At 31.9% G+C, this 20,959-nt stretch overlaps 2 protein-coding genes across 4 annotated transcripts in view; one reads left to right on the forward strand and one right to left on the reverse strand.

The window, feature by feature from the left end:
• The window catches only part of LOC103863213, a 743,758-nt gene that overhangs the window by 208,261 nt on the left and 514,538 nt on the right, over window positions 1-20,959 (forward strand). The gene's annotated exons all lie outside the window — the stretch shown is intronic.
• LOC103863152 lies at window positions 3,156-19,676 on the reverse strand. Of its 3 annotated transcripts, XR_004457718.1 has the most exons (4): window positions 12,358-19,676; window positions 11,257-12,250; window positions 10,994-11,171; window positions 3,156-10,866 (listed from the first exon to the last, which is right to left on the reverse strand). XR_004457718.1 is itself a non-coding variant. In XM_033290651.1 (3 exons), exons 2-3 carry the CDS (start codon window positions 12,424-12,426, stop codon window positions 11,351-11,353), a joined length of 969 nt encoding a protein of 322 aa, XP_033146542.1. In that variant the 5' UTR covers window positions 12,494-19,674; the 3' UTR covers window positions 3,156-11,350. The 3 variants fall into 3 exon arrangements, 1 of the variants encoding a protein (XP_033146542.1); XR_004457717.1 differs by having other exon boundaries at window positions 10,994-12,250; window positions 12,358-19,674; XM_033290651.1 differs by having other exon boundaries at window positions 3,156-12,250; window positions 12,358-12,426; window positions 12,494-19,674.

A 20,959-nucleotide genomic window follows, 5' to 3' on the forward strand; every position in this document is an offset into this window, starting at 1 on the left:
TTTATATTTTTTTAAAATTAATACTACAATTAAATAATGTGTTTGATATACTTTCACTAAATATAAACCATTGCTGATGCTCTTATGCATCTTAGTCTTTCTGTTTAAAATTTCCAATATATAACGTGATAAGAGCCTATATAGTGATGATAGCAAAGCTGAGGATGTCTTATATAACCATAATCAAATACTTTAATGAAAATGGCGTTTGCCCTTGTGAATATATGAGATTGATCTATAACCTCGTCTCCAAAATACGTAGAAAAGTGGGTCATGACACATTAAATGCTTTCAACCCATGCAAAACATAAAAAATATAGAACGATTGGTTGCGAAAATTATTGACGGTAAGATTGTAGTACTTCATAGGCTTGTGTAGGCTGTAATCCTTAAATTTCGCTGACAATTTACAGAAAAAAACAGAGAAAGTGAAAGTTATAAATATTGTTACTATGAATATATGTAGTCTATTCTTATTAGCTTTCTTCATTTGGAAAAGCCTTTAGGGCTCTCTTACCCTCTGCATCTGTCTCCTCGTATACCTTTTCCACCCCCCTGTCCAAGTCCTTCTGCCAACTACTTAAGTTTTCATCCAAATTCAATTAACTACATAATAAGATGACATATTTTAGTAGTTTTTTTTCAGTTACCATACCTTCACGTCAAGTTTCTAAAATAGCTAGCGGAAACAAACAATTAAAGTATGTTAATTGTATTGTTACTCTTAATTTAGGAATTTTAATTAAATATAATATGATATATCATTAGAAACTAATAATCACACAACGTATCTTTTTTCTTTTACTTCGCTGCTTGCTTCAATCATCTTATACCAAATTTTTTATCTCTACCTTTGCTAGTGTTCTTTTCCATATTAGTTGTGTTGTTAATTATTTTTTAACGCTAAGGCCATAGTAACGGGAAGTATATATCTTAACCTGAGTCTCTCAACAAATATTAGTATTCAGTATTTAAAGAGTCTCTTAAAAGCTTGAGATCACATGTGATAGTCTCTCATTTATCACATGAATTTCTCAGACTTTTGAAAAATTCTATATTTAAATACTAATATATTTGTTAAGAGATCCATATTGAAAAGTATTTCTTATGGCAGATGTCCTAAGACCCTCTGTATAAACTGTTCAAGGACTTTCGGATGTAGATGAGTAGATAATCTATGAGTTGCATGTTGCCTTACCTAGATTTTTTTCAACGTTAGTCCCTTTGTGAAAAACATTGTTCACTTTACCTGGATTTTGTTAATTAGATCTTTTTTTTTTTGAACATTTTCTTATTGTTAATTAGATCTTATATAGAACATAATGCATGTAGACATTGATAATCAATTAATTAATCGCATTTCTTAAGTGGTAGGGGCGGATGTACATAGGTGACTACGGGGGCACGTGCCCCCCACTACTTAAAAAAAAATTATATGTATATTAATTAAATATAGTTATGTAATAATTGGTCAAGAAACAAAGCTTTATATTTTCAGCTTAAACAATCTATAACACATTATTATATGACATAAATCTATTGTAGCTCAAAATATATATAACTTCAGTTTTAAAAAGTTCAATCAAAGGCTAAAGGAAATAATAATGAAGTTGAAATCTACCTAAATACACTACACCTAGAACTAACTACACCCACGTTTTTCTATGTCTTCTCCCTAATCACAAAAATTTAAACACCGCAGACAAAAAGATTGACGAGTTCAAGAGAGAAACTAAAAGGTAAAAGTTTAACCGTAAAACTAAATGAAATTTTGATTTATGTGATTTAAGTAATAAGAAATTATGAGAACGTAGAAATTATAGTAATGTACTAATTTTTTTTTCATAGAAAATTTTAATGGAAAATATTTCAAGCCTAAATTTTTTTTTTTTTCATTTACATCTGAAAACTCTAAAAATGATTTGTCATCTCAAAAAAAAAACTCTAGAAATGATTTAAAGAATTTATCTAGTGATCCTGGAAATAGAAAAATAATAAATAGATATCCAAAATATGAAATTTCCTAAGATAATTTTGTAAAGAATTTTTTTAGTAATGAAACATTTTTATCTTATTTTAAATGAGTTGATTAGAATTTTGTGCCCCCGATTAATAGTAGTTCTACATCCGCCACTGAGTGGTAATATATCAAAACTCTTCATTTCAAAACAAGGCCAACATTTTTATTTATTTAAGAAGTTATAAATATTTTGGCTCATTGTCTCTCTTACATTCACAGCAATCATTTTTATAATAATTTTGACAGATTCAAAACAAGGATCTCACTCTTTTCTGATACTTTTTAGAGGTTTGTAGAAGTGGTTCTAATTGTTTCATGATCTCCTTTGTAAAGCCAAACCAGTTTTAACCACAAACTATAAATCGAAGTCGTTTGCTAAACAGTACTAGTAGCTTATCTAAAAGAGAGAGAGAGAGAGTGAGAACCAACTTTTTGATGTTTAATCAATCTTTTGTTGGAAAAAAAAAATCAATCTTTTCTTTTCAATTATTTGATTTCTTAATCTCATTGGTAACGTTTTTTCTTATATCGAGTCACAAAACAATTTAGTGTTAACCATACATTACACGATTTTACAACTACACACACTTCTCTTAATTTATTCTTTTACTAATATGTACCGTACCATTAACATCTTTATTTACGCCGACCAATAAAACATCTTTGTATACAAACCCAAGTAAAGGAAGTAAATGTTATTCTAAAATAAATTACGTATTGGAGTTTATGATTGGACTATTTTTGATATATACTGATTAGGGCGCCTCTTAGAGAATCTAAAAAAAAACAGTATATAACTTCGAATACTCTTTAACTTCAAAACTTCAAACTTTTAGTAGTGAGATTTCAAATATAGTTTTACTATTTCTAAACTTAAAAATATAACATTTCAAATTTGTTTTCACAAATTTAAGTTTTACACATAAAATTAAATAAAAATTTAAAAATAAGATTTAAATATTTTAAAACGACATTTAGAAAAAACAATATTACAAAAGAAACTTAACAAATACACTAGTTGATCATATATGAGAGTATTACGAAAATAGTTTTTTTTTTGAAATAATATGGTATTTTACTTGTAACTTAATATTTAATTATGTATTTTTTATAAGAAATTATTTATTAATATTGCTCTAATATTTTTATTTCTGTTCTAGTTATTTATAAAGTTTTATGAATTTAAATTAATTATGACAAATATAAGAATTATAGTATAAAATATAAATACTTTTGAAGTTAAATATGATTTTTTTTTGTGGAAAAAAACCACCTTTAAACTTCAAATATGAGGTTTTGAAAACTTTTAAATAGAGTGATTTTTTTGGAGATATTCTTAATGTACAAACATCATCACAAGCCGAGTAATTGTCATTTTTAGTATACTTTGTATTTGGCTTGACTTGCTCAAGTAATAGAAATTTAGACTTGTACTTGGTTTATGAAAAACGAATAATTGTGATTTAAAACACTTGCTAAATGATGTACATGCAAGTTACTTGTCCTGTTGTACTACTTTTTATTTATGAACTACTTACAAGTTACTTGATATTTTTTTTTTAAAACAGTTTGATAATTATTTGTATGTTATTTGATAATTATTCATTATTTTATCTACTTAAACTTTGCACATGAATTTTAGAAAACCTTAATTAGTTAGAATTCCATGATAAAAAAATTATTTTCTTTTATAGATATTATTTCTTCCTTCTCATATGTTTAAAGTTAATATTGGATAACACTAAAAAGAACAAGAAAAGGTTTTCATCACATTATATAAAATAAAATAAAACTTTAAAATATTTCTATTAATATACCATTTTATTTAATCTATTTATCGTATCAACAAGTTATTTTATCATAGTTAATTTTGTTTTTCAAAAGTATAATGGATAACTAACCACGAGAATGGGTAACTAACCACGAATAACAAACCAACAATACGAAATAGATATTTGTCGTGTACTTGCAAGCATGCCCGGCTCATGTTTTTTACAGACCCTGTGCAATTTTTTTTTTTTTTAACAAGACCAATAAAATAATTGGTAAATAAGGCCCTTAAATCTGTAAGAAGAAGACCCTAAATTCTTGCTAAAAATTTCTAATTTTTTTGAGACCCTGTGCATAAGCACCTTGTGCACGTGCCAAGGGCCGGCACTGCTTGCAAGTAATTAAAATAAACGACTTAATACTTAATTTAGTCAATCTCTTTTTTTCCTACATTCCCTTCCCTTTTGTTCCTACATTCTATCAAAAAAATATAAAACATCAAAATATGTAACAATATTAAAGAACAAAAGTAAAATAAAAAAAAGAACCAGTGCGACCTGGATCTTATCTCGTCGGAAGACAGTAAAACTTATTGTGCTTTAAATTTGCAAAGAATCTCGTCTGTCTCTGCGTTATTAATTTTGTTTTAATTCCTCCTGTGAAGGAACGTACTTGTATCAAAATCATCTAACTCTATTAAAAGGGCGATATGCAGGCTCTTTAAGGGTGCCACGTCGGATCGGAAATTCCACCAACGATAGTGCAGCAAAGAGACATGTCATCTCTTAATAATTTCGTTTGGACTTCGTGTTTGGTATGATTGATTTTGGGCTTCTGGTTTTAGATTTTTTAGATTATTAGGGCTTCGTCTTTCTTTCTCAATCATTCCTTCTTCCGACTTCGGTGATCTTGCCGTTCTTCTCTTCGACTTCCTCCTCTTCTCTTACTCTTCTCTCTGGATCCGTTTCATCTCATACTCTCTTTACTTCACGCTCTAATCAAACCTTGATTGATTTCATTGAATGGATTCTTTTCATCTTCCTCTCTATCTCTCTATTTATAAATCTTTTCACTTGAGTTATGTGTCGATCAAAATTGAAAATTCTCTCTCAAACAATCGTCGCGATGGAACCCAAAGGACACTCTCCGATCTCAAGCCACCGCACTACCAACAAAAAGACCGTCGCATCCTCCGCGTCCACTAAGCCAAACGGGAAGTCCGTCGATTCCTCCGCCACTGCGATGAAGCGTAACGGGAAGTCTGCTGTTTCGTCTGCTATCCCGATGAAGTCAAACACTTCTGCCGCCGTCTCCTCCGCGCATGACGATAAAGTGATGTTCTTCAGAGATGTGAAACTCGGCCCACAAGAGGTCGACTTGAGGTTCCGTCTGATTCATTACTGGGAGGCTCGAAATCCAAATACGAAAACTCTCATTGGACAGGAAATGCTCCTTATCGATGAAGAGGTTCGTCTTCAACTATTTTGCTACTCTTGATCCTTATTTATAATTGCTCGACATTGTTAGATTTCTATTGATCGTGAATTTGAAATCATCTATAGGGAGCTGTTATTCAAGGTTATGTTCCATCGGGACGGGTTGGGTCATATGAGCTGATATCGGGTTGTGTTTACAAACTGAAGAATTTTTTCGGCTCCAGAAACAAAACTCAGTATCGTGTTTCTGATCATAACGCAACCGTCACATTCGCTTGGAATTCTGAGTTATCCGTTGTTGATAACCCCCCGGTTTCAATCCCTGAGGATAGGTTCAGGTTTCATAACTACGAGGAGTTCCAGGCTAATTGTGACCGCAAAATTGATCTTTATGGTAATCTCTGTTTAACTACTTTTTGTGTTTATACTTAAATCTTTAGGTTTTATATATTTACATCTACTGAATATACTACTATGAAATATTTTATCCTAGACTATGTTGGCCACATGAAGCTGGTGAATGGGCAGACTATCACTGATCATATTGTTCTCGACGAAGCCGGCATAGCAGAGAAGCGGCATCTTTGTGTTCATGTTCAGACACACGAGTAAGTATGTCCAAATAGAGTTAGATTCTGTGTGAGTTATGGTTGACACATGGTTTTAATGTTATGCAGCGGGCCAGTAATGAAGCTCTATCTATGGGACAAAGCCGCATCGGACTTCTGTGAGAAATTCAAATCTTATGGAAGCACTCCAAGCGTTATTTTGGTCACCACAGTCAACCCTAAGCATCTTGGAGGTAACATTTACTTAGTAATGTATAGCTTAGGTGTGGTGATTCGAACTGAAATGTATTATGTCATTTTTATTGTTAAGTGAGCCAGATCTATAGTACGAAATTCTGTTTTAATACTTTTGTGGCATCGTTAAGTATTTGGTTGGTAATAATCAAATCATGTGGTCTGATCAGGAACCCTTGCTCTGACTTCGATGGCATCATCTCGAGTGTTTATGGATACTGATGTTCAGCCTAGCAGGGATTACCTCGGGTGGTGAGGATTTTTTGTATTTATATTTTACAAGCGACCTCTGTTTGCCATTTCATGCGATTTGACCTTGCCATACTTTTCGCGCTTCCATTTTTCTCAGGTTGGGATCCAACTCGGAAATTGCTAACAAGATTAATGCAGAGGTTGTCACTAAGCCTGAGACAGCTACTCTTGAGGAACTCTTCTCCTACATAAAGCTGCCAACTGCTAAGGTACAAGATTTGTTCTGTTTCCAAATTAGTTGTCGTATGCTTGTGTATTGATATAGTTTTTTCTAATTTCCACTATGGTAGGTTGCTTGGTTTGAATGCACAGCAACTATAGATGATGTTATCCAGGGTTCGGCTTGGTATTATATTTCATGCGATGGGTGTAACAGCAAGGCGTTCAAAGGGCCTACCTCCCTGATTTGTAACAATAAGAAGTGTATGAAGAGTGAAGTCACGGGCGTTGCTCAGTAAGTGATGTCTACACAGTTTCATCTATTTTTTGCCCGCACTAATAAATTATCTTTTCTCATTGCAGATACCTAACCAGGATATCTGTTTATGATAAGAGTGAGCAAGCAGTTTTTGTCATTCTTGGTGATGCTGGCAAAGAGTTGACTGGAAAGCATGCTTCAGAATTAGTTGCCAGTTACTTTGAGGTAATTAAGAATCTGTGTACATATAGCCCCATAATATTTGAACTCACATAAATTGTTCTTGAATGTTAGTCTAATGAGAGCGTGGAAGCTGACCATTGCGTGCCAGTACCGCAAGCTTTGCTTGATACAATCGGGCAGACACACAGGTTCATAGTGAAAGTCTCCGATCATAACTTGAAAGGGAAGACACGGACCATAACCGTCACCAAGATACTTCCACCAGAAGCTCCACATCCTATAGAACCATTGGTCGAAGACGCTATTCCAGCAACGTCCGATGGTTTCTTGAAGACTGGAAGTGAAGTATCCGGTTCCTCCAGTGGGTTAGTGGATGCCGCTGGTGGTCGGGTTAGAAAAGCGTCTGAGGGTATTGAATCAGACGAAGCCAAGCGTTCCAAGAGTGGCTAATGCAGCTTCAGCTATCTTTATACGCAGTGACTGTTTTTTGCTGCAGTATGAGTTCGGTTTGATGTTTACGTAACGACTTTGCGTTTTTCTATTTCTATCTTCATACTTTCCGTTTTTTGGTCGCTCTTTATGTTTCTTTGAATACATTTTTCGTTAGTTGGATACACTCATCTCTTTAAACAATTTGGTTATCCTCATCTCTTTAAGCAATTTACTTGGCATTATTCCATACTACTACTCATATAATTCAGAGTTTATGATTAGAATTGGTCAACATCTACTTAAGATCAGAACAAGTGCTAACATTTTGACAGTTATATATTTATTGAATGTCACAGACGTGATTGACGGCGTGATTTCAGCACCAAAATATCTATTCAAACTCACCTAATTAAATAACGCTTACTTCCAAAAACGTAAGACAACAATATATACACGTCCTAAACCAAAGGAAAGAAACATCTACCTTTCTCTTTCACAATATTTTAGTGTATAACTTATCTCTCACATGTGCTAAAATAGTTTTCAAACCGTCATTGGAACTGACAACAAAGCTCATATCAAGACAATCCTCTAAAAGCAATGTGAGTGCAAAAATTTATAAAAAGTCAACAAATTTCTATACATACTCTAAAATTCTGATTTTAATCAGATTTAGACTAAGAATCGCTTTTACCGGAATGGATAACCCACCTCCCACACCCCCTGTTCAAAATCCAGGTAACTCAAATTTTTATTCCAGTTTGTGTGCTTATCGCTGACCTTAGATAATTTATAGTATTTTATATTATATAATTATGTGATTTTATGTATGATAATTGTATTCATATAGAATTTTTGATGATTTCGTTATAATCATATATGTTGCAGTTTTTTTTTATTTACATCTATATTTTACAATTATATATGAAGATCAGAATAATATAGAAATATTAGACGGATACAGGTTGTTCCACTCCTGCTCAGAATAGATTACTGTAATTGATTTTTTGTGAACCACTTACTGGTGATTATGTCTGTATAAAATTGATTTTTAGTGAACCATTTAATAATCATACTCTGGCACATAGTTTCCATAGACCACGATGTATGACATATTGGGTTTAGTAAAGCATGCTATTTAATCGTGCAATAAACCAATCATAATGGTTTGGTTATTGGTCAAACCGATGACAAAAATAAAACCATAACCACATTTTATTATTCAATGACGCTATTTATATTTACGTACATAAGATCGTATTTGCTGATAGCATATCTTAATATTGTTCTTTTAGGATTTTACTAATGATTTCGTTATGCAATTACTTAGACGTATGTATTTATTCCACCTAGATTTCGTTATTCAATTACTTAGACGTATATATTTACGGTGACATATAAAAACTCTACTACCCAGATTGTATAACGAATGTTTATGATTTTGTTATTTCCAGGATTATGAAAATATACTGCAGATAATTCATCACTTAATTTGTATCACATAAATAAATGATATTGGTTTAAATTATTCATGATGAAGCTTGAATGGCAGAACACAATTTTTCATATTATGATATTGCTTTAATAGTATAGATATCTTTTATAAATGGAGTGAAAATTTACTAAATATTATATAACCAAATCGGATACAACCAAAATTTTGCTACTATTATTCACTACTCGCTTACGAAAAGAATTTACATAAGTTGACTCCGGAATAAATGCCCTCCGAATCTATTTGCTTTGTATAAAAATTTGGTAAGTTTTTCATTTTATAATATAACTATGAACAGCACAAACTCCATCAATTAATACTCTTTTATGTAATACTCAATAAATTAATAAAACTCACCGGTCCCAAATTAGGCCGGCTAAATTTATCACGAATTGATAAATAATAAGATAATATTTTTAGAAAATTTTAACCAAATATATGGTCTCATCAAAATTATAAATTAGTGATTTACATATATACAGAATTTATATAAGTAGAACCTGTTATTAAATTATTTGATCTATATTCAAAAATAAAATATCTTTATATTTTATTATCACTTGATACATTTTTGATGGGCTTTACTAATATTATATCTAAGATTCACACCCACAAAGAGTGAAGAACATAGTATACAAAGAAATCTTCAACCGCCTTCATCCTGATGAGAGTAAGTAAAATTTCAAATTCAGAATATCATCAACATGTTTAAATGATTACTAAACTAATAATTGATATTTACCTGATTTTCAGTATTCTAGCTATCATCAGACATAAGTCCAAGTTACCGCATTTTCCCTGATGATGAATATCTCATTACTTCCAAGTACGTCTACTTCTTCAGTTAATTAGATAAATTGATTTCTACTACTAATCTATGCTGACTGGTCTATTTAAAATTAATTTCAGGCTCTTCGTCAACAAAGTCTACCATCTTATCTTTGATTTTCACTTTTCTGCTACAGACGTTTCTTTACTTATCTATGATTTACCCTTTTGTGCCTTAAGACCTTTGCTTCAGTATGCTATATTTGCTTGGAATGTTTCAGTTTGATCTTTATGATATATTTGCTTCAGCACGATATTTTATTTCTTCCTATTTATGAGAAAAAATATAATTTTAATTCGTGTGAGTCTCTAATACAAATTATAATTTAAAAGTATATTTCCTAAAAATCTACAAGTTATGCAACTAAACATTCCAAATCAATCAGTTTTGCAACCAATCAACCAGCAAATGTTTCATTATCCAATGTGCTACATCTATAGAAATGCGTTTATCAAACTTGACAGCCTAGAACAAGAAAAAACTACATTATAATATTCAATGATATATGGTAAATGATATAAACTTTGTGACTTAATATAGCAATATAAAAAGGTATAGGACCGCATTTCATAATACCCAACCTATTTATTTAAAAATGATATACATATGAGCACAAAAAAATTTAACTTCAGCAAGAACAGAGTATAATTTAAACAAAATCATTATTATAATTTAAACAAAATATGATTATTAATCATTTTACAATATAATTTAAACATAATAATCTTCAGAGTTAAATTGCTCTCATTTTACAAATATTTAATATAAATTATTAATAGTAATAAAATATTTCAAATCAAACACAAAATTAAAATAGCCCATATTTCTTAATATAAAAATTACTAATAATAAAAAAAAAAATTCAAATAAACACAAAATTGAAATAGCCCATTTTCCGCGCATAGCGCGGACAAAGACTCTAGTTATTCATAAATAGTGGAAAAGGTAATCTTAAGACGTAACAAAATGCTAAATAAGTTCTTGAATAATATTTATAATCAATGTCACACCAACATTGCTAACAATTCTTCCTTTATCTAGTACACACCAAATTCTTTAAGGAGCAGAAATAACAAACGAGTAATCTGTCATTTTAATCTGATTAAGCTCCTTGCAAAAATACTTTTGTATCTTTCCGAACATAATTCATGAAATTCCAAAATCTAAATGACAACAAAAATGGTTTTACAAAATTAGAGAAATTCCAACTGGTACGGTTTCTCCTAGCCTACAATAATTGCAGCAAAAGAAGAAGAAAAAACACAAGCCATCATTAGAAGTGTCGAGTAACAAAAGATTACTATTGAGTTACAAAACTACAAACTGTATTAAAATTATTCCCACCACACACTTACCTCGCTTCGTCTGTTTTGTTCCAATAGCTTTGTCTATGATGCTTTCATAGTATTGCGTATACGGAGAAGTCTTATCTCGCTTCTCAACCAGAAGAAACGTTTCTATCGATTGTTGATCGTTTGGTGAGAAAGCCGCTTCATCTCTCTTCATTTGCACATACACAATATTCATCTCCACCTAAACAAAACAAAAACAGTCCAAAAGCAAAGATTCTTGTTACATTCCACAAAAGTAGTTGCTTTGGTTGCTTAGAGAGAGTTACCTGCTCGGTAAAGCGTTTCACCACACGCTTCAACCCTTCAATAGTGCTTCTCTCGTTAAACTTCTTCAGCCTCATAATGGGAATAGTAGCAACCTCAGGAATTTGTGGTTTTATATTCCAACACATCCATTACCAATGATGCTATCCGAATGAATATACCGCTTGCACGAGAGAGACGATTAAGCCATTGAATACATTTAACCCTTAGGAGAAGGTACCGTGGTCCAATAAATAGTGTAGCAACTCCATTTATAATCTGAATGATAGTATACACCAATGGCTGGAGATCACAATCCTGAACGTTGGCGGAGATAAAACTCACCCAGAGATCAAGGCAGTTTGTGAAGTGCCCGCTATGTATCTTCTCCACAGCTTCCTGCTTAGAAGAATCGAAAGAGGCTAAGAAGACAAATAAAAAAAGTAGAAGAAAGAACGTTGCAAGGACTAAGAAGCACCTTATTCTTTGTACTGAGAGCCATCTTCGATAACTTGGCAAGTTGTGTAATGAAAACAGACGCTTTGGTATAAGACTTCTGCATATCTTGAGAGCAAAAGAAACTCTGAGTTGGGCAAGCGCAAAGACTGTTATCTCCAAATCTGCAGCCTGCTTGACAAGATGGATGGTGCTTCTAAAGAAAGATTTGACGAGTGGTTTTACACTATCCCATTTTGGATTGTTCTTCAACTTCAGAATCTTCTCCTTGTTACTGGAGCTTGATAATCCCAGAATACTTCTGAAAGTCTGATCAGCTTTCTGGAGAACAAAGATCATGACCTTGGGGAATGTCTCGCTGTCCTCAATTTCATAGCATATATCAGGACTACTCATTCCTGATGGCTCGAGTTCGTAGTGACATGCAGCTCGGTACCAATTTAACAAACTGGTTAATGCTTGAGCAGACTGTTCCTCATTGACTAGGTCACAGCAAGAGGTTAAAACAGATGCAGAGAGTACTTTGCGCTTCATTGTATCTGTTCTAGTTTCATCTACCACCTGCATGGGATGATCGTTAGCTTTACATTTACTTTGCTGAATAAACAAGAAAAGCATGTTTACAAGAACATATTGTGAATACTTGGTACGCCAAATTAAAAGAATACCTCGTCAAGATATCCATCACTATCTGAATCACCACATTCGAGAGCTGCAACTTCATCTTTGTCGAACATCTGAAAACAAAGAAAATGGAACAGAGTCGACTGAGCAGCTGTTTCAAGGATCGGGTTGTACTTTTACCTCTTCTTATGTGGCTGTTCCATCATCTTCTCCTCTTCATCTTCTGCCTCACGACGCCCATTTCCTAAACTACCGAAGTTAAACAGTCAGGTAATATCATCAGATTCAAGGTAGAATCAAAGATCTTAAACCCAAAAAAAAACTTTTAAAAGCATTGCAAAAACCATTTAGTCTCCACTACCACAAACACTACAAAAAAAAAAACAACTTAGTCAAGATCCTAAAGGGAAAAACTTTCGCAACTGTTGCAAACACCATGGACTCTCCACTACCATAAACAAGCAAGTAGTCTATATGATCATATAAACACCAAACAAAGGAGCTAGGAAGACGAAAAAATAACTTAACCAAAGATCCTAAAGTGAAACAATTTATCAAACGTTGCAAACACCATTGACCCTCCACTACCATAAGCAAGTAAGCAATCTCTAGCAAAGGAAACTTACTCAAGATCTTAAAGCAAAAAAATTTCTCAACCGTTGCAAACCCCATTAACTCTCCAATACCATTAACAAGCAAGTAGTCTCTATGATTAGGCCCTGTTCGTTTGCTCACCCAGGTGATCAATCTGGGTAAAGATGCAAATTGATGTTCGTTTTGTGCATTATAATGCTACATCCAGATGGATCACCCAGCTGAATTTTTAAAAACTCATCTCAAATTTTCACCCAAATGAAGATGAATCTTGATGGTGCATCTGAATGCAGATGCATCTAGTTCAGTTCAAAATGATAAATGACAAAAATGATCTTTTAAAATCAAAATATTATTTTCAACTGTAAATTTTATTTTTTTGCATATACATTTTTCCGCTATAACCAAAAAATGCATTTTCTCGCAAAAACTGAAAAACACACTTTCCCGTCAAAACCACAAGATGCATTTTTCTGCAAAAAAAAAACATAAAACACACATTTTCATAAAAACACGTTTTTCGGCTAAACCAGTAAAACCGAACTTTTCGACCAAAATCGAAAAAACGCATTTTCTTGTCAAAACAAAAAAAAAACGCATTTTCCCGCCAAAACCAAAAAAAAAACGCATATTCCCGCCAAAACTCCAAAAAACATTTTCCGGCCAAAACCGCAAAAAAAAAAAAAGCATTTTCTCGCCAAAACCGAAAAACATAATTTTCTCGCCTAAACCGAAAAACGAAATTTTCCCGCCAAAACCAGAAAAACGCATTTTCTCGCCAAAACTGAAAAATGCAATTTTACCGCCAAAACCGGAAAATGAAAATTTTCCGCCAAAACTAGAAAACGCATTTTCGGTTTTATTTCCCGCCAAAACCGGAAAAATGCATTTTTCTTCCAAAACCGGAAAACGCATTTTCTCGCCAAAACCGAAAAAACATATTTTCCCGCCAAAACCGGAAAAATGTATTTTCTCGCGAAAACCGGAAAAACGTATTTTCCAGCCAAAACCGAAAAAACGCATTTTCTCGCCAAAACCATAAAAATGCTATTTTTCCGCCGAAACGTAAAAAGTTATATTTTAGTCATTTTATTAACAAGTCTACCTGGATGCAGATGAAAGTTAAAAAAAATGAAAAGCAAACGAGCATAGTTGCATTCAGATGATTCATCTGGATGCATGAACGAAATAAACAAACGAACAACACCCAGATGGAACATTTGGATAAGATATCTAGATGGACCATCTGGATGCATCTTCCTGATGTACAAACGAACATGGCCTTATAAGAACACCTAACAAAGGAGCTACGAAGACACACAAAAAAAAAAACTTAGGGAAACGCAAGAAATAAAATTAATTTACTCTCCACTAACATAACAAGCAAGTAGTCTCTATGATCATGGAAACAACTAACAAACTACAAAGCAGATAGGGAAACCAAAAAAATAAAAAAATAAAGAAACTACCTTTTAGCGAAATTGCGTTTGAGAAAGGGCTTCTGCTTCCTGTTACGCTTCTGAACAGACTGAAGATTCTTCTTTGCAAATTTTCTAGCTTTCTTCCCAAGCTTCCCCATTTGACCTAATGCTGAGAGTGTGAGCAAGTACGATTTATAGGCCAGCGCGATTTCAATTCGAGACAGCGATTCAATTAACTAGGTCGATAGATAGAGTTGGAAATTCCTTACCAATTTAAACTGAGAACCGAATTTTTTTTTTGAAAAGATATTTGATTGTTCTTAGCATAACACATAAACCAAACCGAATTAACCGATCGTGCAACGGTCAGTGTGGTTTCCATTTGATTATACATCAAACCATCACTTAGCCATTTCATGAAAGGTTGTAGCCACTCACTCGTGTACAAATCATATAGCTATAATAACATCATCATACATAGTAAACAAACTGGGTATGGTCATTCTTGGACTTTGCAGGGTTATGAAATATTTTTATACCCCAATGTTAGAGATGGGTTATGGACCTTTGGTTGCTAATCCTGATTATGTCTATCAATACTAATAAAAGAGAAAGAGTTCTAAAAAATTTACTTATTCAAGGTTGTTGCACCCTTTCATTAACTAACAATATTTTGGTCATACCCTATATTTCTCTAACTGTTCTATAGTCTATCTAATTTAAATAATCTCATTTAAATTCAACATCATTCGATACAGCCCGGATAATTCTTAGTTCAAATTTATTAAAACACTTCTTACCATCACCGGATAATTCTTAGTTCAAATATATTAAAAAATTTCTTACCATCACATCCCTTATTGATCCCAATATGAGAATGTGAATGATAAATTCTAAAACCAAAACATGACTATTGAAAATCATTCCAGCAATCACGAGTTTAATTTTATTAGTAAACCTAGACACATTGTACGCATTTAAACAAATTTTTTTTTATCTATATTAAGACTGTAATAGTATTGATCATTACAAATCTATATTAAAATACATAACATAAATACAATGCATTTACTTATATAAAGTATATAAGAAGTTTAATTCATCTATACTATTAAAACAGAAGGCAATTTTTTGAAGTGCCCTCCTGTTTCAGAAGTATTTACAATTTTCTGCTACTGAGTTATTTTTAATCTATGCTTTTAATCAAATGCTTTTATTTTGTTATAGTAAATCGCAGATCATCTCCTACTTTCGTGTGATCTTTTTCCACTTCTTTTTTTAATTAACCATGTGTAATTATACAATAGATATATCTTTCCTATAACAGGTCGTATGATATATATCAAAAGTTTGAAACCTTTGTTTCAAACGGGGTAATTAAGGTAAAAGAATCAAATGATCATTGAAAATTGTGGTCACACAATACCTAACAAGTTCCTCGAGCTACAATATCTTATACACGACTCTGTCAACTGTTTTTTCTTTGTTTGTTTGGTTTTGGATTAAAGTATTTACTTTGGCTATAATCTAAGTGCTACAAGAATTCGGTTATGTGCAAGCTCAAACACTAACAATTGCTTATTTATATACACGAAACCATAAACTACCTATCATATCTTTTTAATTCATTACTTTAATAATTTTCAGTAAAATTTGTTTAACAGTTGGATATAAAAATATTATATTATGAATAAACTTCCGTATAAAAATTACAATATTTGATAAAGTAACGAGAATAACCAAATGATTTTATTGTTGTAACTTAATAGATATCAAAATTCAAAATAATAGATTGTTGTAACTTAATATATCTCGCATAATGTATATCCTTAGAATATTCCTAATTATACTCGGTTTTAATGTGTTATCTATACTATTAAAACATAAGATTTTTTTGTTTTAATGCACTTTCTGTTTCAACAATATTTACAAGTCTTTGTCAGTGGGTTATTTGTAAGCTATGATTTTATGTAAATATATATATATATATATTTCCATGATATTCTTTTTCTTCCAACAAACAATCTGTCCATATAATGTGAAAAATAAGAGAAAAAAAAAGTTACAAAAAAAAACAATCTGTTGCATCATTTGTCTTTTGCCGTTCAACCAAATCATTTTAGCCGATCGTAACATCACCAATCCATATTATTTCTCTGTCCATAAAAAAAAACATTAACCATTTGTTTTTCATTGCTTATAAAGTAGATAGCTGTATGTGGGTTTTATGTATCGAAACTTACACCATCATGGTCTAATACTATATCGGATTCAATGTTTCAAGGTTTTCAAATTGACAGGTAATATATATATCTAAAGCCTAATATAATGTATATCATACGGTCAGTTATAGTAGTTAATATTTTATTTAATATTAAAAAATTACGTACAATTTAAATTAATAGTATGTATAGATCATAGTAATTAATATGTAGTTAAAAAATAAATTTTTTTACTTGACAATAGTAATTACCATTAATCTAATAAGAATAAAAAAAGCATACAATTTTTTTTTGTAATCTATTATTTTCAAATTACATATATTAAACATTGCATTTTAAAGCTTAACATATAGTAGAAATATCTTAAGATTAAAGATTAAAAAAATATTAAAAACAAGTAATTATCAATATATTAAAAATCTTAAATATTTTAAAATTGAACAATAGTTTAAATATTGTACCCTCTACAAAAATTTAGTGACACGGCATTTGGTTCCATTTCCACACGTCCAAAATTTAGTAAAAATCTTTGTTTTGTTATTTTTGAAAATGTTAGATATATCGTATTGATTATATACTATTTTATAATGTATTTTGTATAATGGGTCAGCAAATTTCATATAATAAATTCCGTGTAGTGTTAATCTAATGCATAGTTATTACATATATGTATTCATTTGAATATGTTTATTTTGTATTTTTGTTGAAATAAATATATGTGTCATTCTATCAAAACACCTAAATCTTACCTAAATACAATAAATTTCATTTCATTAAAATCACAAAACTTAATAAATCAATAACAGCATTTTAAATAAATACGTAAAGGTCCCCTCTTTGATAAAAAATATTCTGATATTGCGTTTTGGTACGGGTTAAAATGACATTTTAAAAATATTATGATCTTGGATTTTGGAACATGTCAAAATATCATCTAATAAAATAATTTATTATATATATAATCAGGTGTACCTCATATCTTTCAATATTGAATTTTCATGAATAAAAATCTCACATTTTGGCACAAATTTTAGTTTTAAATTATGATTCCGTGTTTTGACACGGGTTATGACCAAAAAAAAAATACAAACTTAAAAACTAAATATCTATTACCATTAAAGAAAGTTTCAGATTTTACTCACAAACTTATGATTGAATATTTCAAATTTTAAGGTAATAATAGAATTAGGATTAACATTTATAAAAACTTATTTTGCTTCTAAATTTTTAATATTTAATTTATGGTGCAGGCAAAAAAAATTCACTACCTAAAATTTATTACACTTCTAAATAACTAAAAATTAAAGTGTGGGATTTTATTGTATGCAAAATTATAATTTGAAATAGATATACAAACGTGTATTAAAATATAAGATTATATGTTTATTTAGTAAATATATGCGCTTAAAAAAACAGGTTAATAATTTTATCAACAAAATATAATCCCGCGCTTTGAAAGCGCGGATTAAAATCTAGTTTTCTTTTAAAAACATATCAGATTTCTGGGTTTTTAGTGAGATAACCAATGTATGTTCATGAGTTAATAGTGGATTTTTAGGGTTTATCTGATTTTAATTAATAGGTTTTCATTAAATCCAAATTTTATAGAAACATATCAAGTTGGTCGAACATCTGATAGAATGCTACATTAATGAAATAAGTCATTCTATAATTTATATATGGCTAACATGTTTTCTGGTTCGTGACCATAGATCTGGATTGGATATGAAACATTGATTATATTTTAATTCATATACAAACTACATATGTAATCCTACTAAAAAGAGTTAAATAATTTATATAAACAAAAAGCTTTTTTCGCACCGTTTAAATGTAGATGCATTATTAGTCCTCAATATTCAATTTGGGTAGGGTATTTTGGTTTTTTGTTCTTCTTTTTGTTTCTAGAAATTTTGAAACCTTTCATGTATTTACAAAGATTAGTTTGGTTTCAGTTAGGTTATTTCGGATTTTGGTTTTGTTTAGTAGCAAAGTAAATGTAATTAGAAATTAAATGTAATTATTTTTTTCTGGGTATATATCTGTATTTCAAAAATTCAAGTACCCATTTGATTTTAGGTTCGGTTTCAGTTTTTGGTTATAAAAAAAAATGATCTTCTCGGCTATCTATGAAATATAGTTAAATTTTGGTTTCGTATCAGACATGTATACTATTTTATATAGAAATTCATATTAAAATAATTTATTTAATTTAAGAAAATAAATATTTGATTTTAAAAATAAATTCACCTTTTCTAAGTGCGGGTCAAAATTTAGTTATAATTAACCCTCCGTTTTAGATTCAGACGGACGTGTTTAAAACTTAAAAGTAATCATGTTTAAGTTAAACCAAAGGTTTCTTTGTCAAATCATTTTGTATGATGTCAGTGTTGCTTCATTCGTAGTTCACAATTAACTCAATACCTACTTATATTATACGCCTAGGTTATTGACATACATATAAACTGTTCACGTTAATTATTGGATTATCACATTATTTCAGTTTCAGTCACACACATAAGTGTTGACAAAACAATCAGAAAAGATTCTTACGTACGTTTCTTGAAGTCAAAACGGTATATCATGCCACATGCGTTTGTATCACCATGTTTAATGTAAATCAAAAGGTTCCTTTGAAAAAACCATTTTGTATAAGTTGAATCGACGATGCTATTTTGTATGTAAAGCGCAACACCTTGGGCTGGTAGATCGTAAACAGAAAGTTTTGTATAGTATACAGAAACATTTGTTGATGCATAAAGTTATCTGAGTATCAGGTGATAGCTCATGTTTCGTCAAGCTCTCTAGCTAGATCGCAACGTGTTTTTACTACCTGAAGGTAATATACGGACTCGTACGGTATGACGTACACGCTCTGGTCCTTTCTATCATTATGTCCGATCTGTTTTTCGTGCTTTATATTTGTTGTTTGTTTGACATAATTTTTCTCACATGAACGTATGTAACTTCCATAGACTGACAGCATTTAATACACACGGAACTGCGAAACAAATCGTTTAGGCTTTTTTAGCACACGTCAAGTTTTTTTTTTTTTTTTTTTTTTTTTTTTTTTTTTTTTTTAAAGTTCACAATCTTCTATGATCGTCTTGTATTTAAACATGATTTCTAGTTCTTGAATTTATTCACTACAATAACTTCTATGATATTCTTTTTTTTTTTTTTTTTTTATTTATTTATTAAACATTCGCTTACAACTGAAAATGGCCTAAGGCTCAATTACCAAACCACTCTACTCTAGCGAGAACATCTCTCTCATCAACTACCTCATTTCACACCGAAAAAAAGGAGAGCCAAGTGGCTAACACTGAGTCTTGACCTGCCTGAATAACCTGCCTCCTGGCCAGGGGATCCAATCTGAGCTTAACTGTCTGCTTTATCTCAGCTATCACAGTTCCTGAAGGCTTCTTATCATCTGAGTGAATTCTCTTATTCCTCTCCTTCCACAGCATATACAGCACTGCTTGGTGAACAAGTCTGATTATCTGAGTAACATTTTTATCTCTAGATGGAACTTTTAACCATCTCAGCGTGTCCTCGAAACCATGAGGCGGTGACAGGCGCAACCTAGAGGTGAAGTAAGACCATACTTGGCTGCTATATGGACAGCTGAAGAACAGGTGCTGTCTACACTCATCATGTCCCGTACACAACACGCAGCTCGCTGGCACCATCAACCCCCAACCAATTAGTCTATCTCTTGTAACCATTCTATCCCGAGCCGCTATCCAAGTCATAAACGCGTGTTTTGGTATTCTACCCTTGAACCATACCACCTGGTGCCAAAACACTTCTGGCGGAGACGGGTGTAGTGCTCTCCACGTCTCACTCGTTGAGAAACGACCCGACCCTCGCCCTGGTTCCGGAAACCAAACATATCTATCATCCTCTTCAGAATTTATAATATCCTGCGCATTTGGTAAACAAGCTTTCAAGAGAGTGATCACCGGGCTTCTGCTCCTACTTCTATCTAACCACCACCCTTCTCTATTCAACGCATCTGCCACAACCGCATCAACGCTCAATCCAGTAACCTGAGGACCTCGATCCCCCACCAACTCAATCAGAGGACCAAGAGAAGTCCAATTATCATGCCAAAAACTAGCAGAAGCTCCTGAACCCACCTCGCAGAAAACCATAGGTCTCGCCAAAGGCCGCATCTTGCATATGGCCTTCCAAATCCAACTCCCTCTTCTAGATCTCGCTGAATCCAGAAACCAGAAGTTCTCATCTCCAATTAAGTGCCTACGCACCCACGAAACCCACAGAGAGCCCCCTGCTGAGAAGAGTAGCCAAATCAACTTCAATCCCAAAACTTTATTCCAATCAGCAAGACGCTTCAAGCCTAGACCCCCTGCTTCCTTAGGCGAGCACACTGAATCCCAAGCAAT

This window comes from Brassica rapa, chromosome A04, assembly GCF_000309985.2.
Source record: "Brassica rapa cultivar Chiifu-401-42 chromosome A04, CAAS_Brap_v3.01, whole genome shotgun sequence".
NCBI classification, from domain to species: domain Eukaryota; kingdom Viridiplantae; phylum Streptophyta; class Magnoliopsida; order Brassicales; family Brassicaceae; genus Brassica; species Brassica rapa.

Bases quoted from the DNA above. Each gene is read 5' to 3' on its own strand.
- LOC103863152 (XM_033290651.1), bottom strand. From the start codon at position 12,426: ATGTTCGACAAAGATGAAGTTGCAGCTCTCGAATGTGGTGATTCAGAT. The intron at 12,251-12,357 runs GTATTCTTTTAA...CATCCCATGCAG, and splicing joins GTGATGGATATCTTGACGAG to GTGGTAGATGAAACTAGAAC.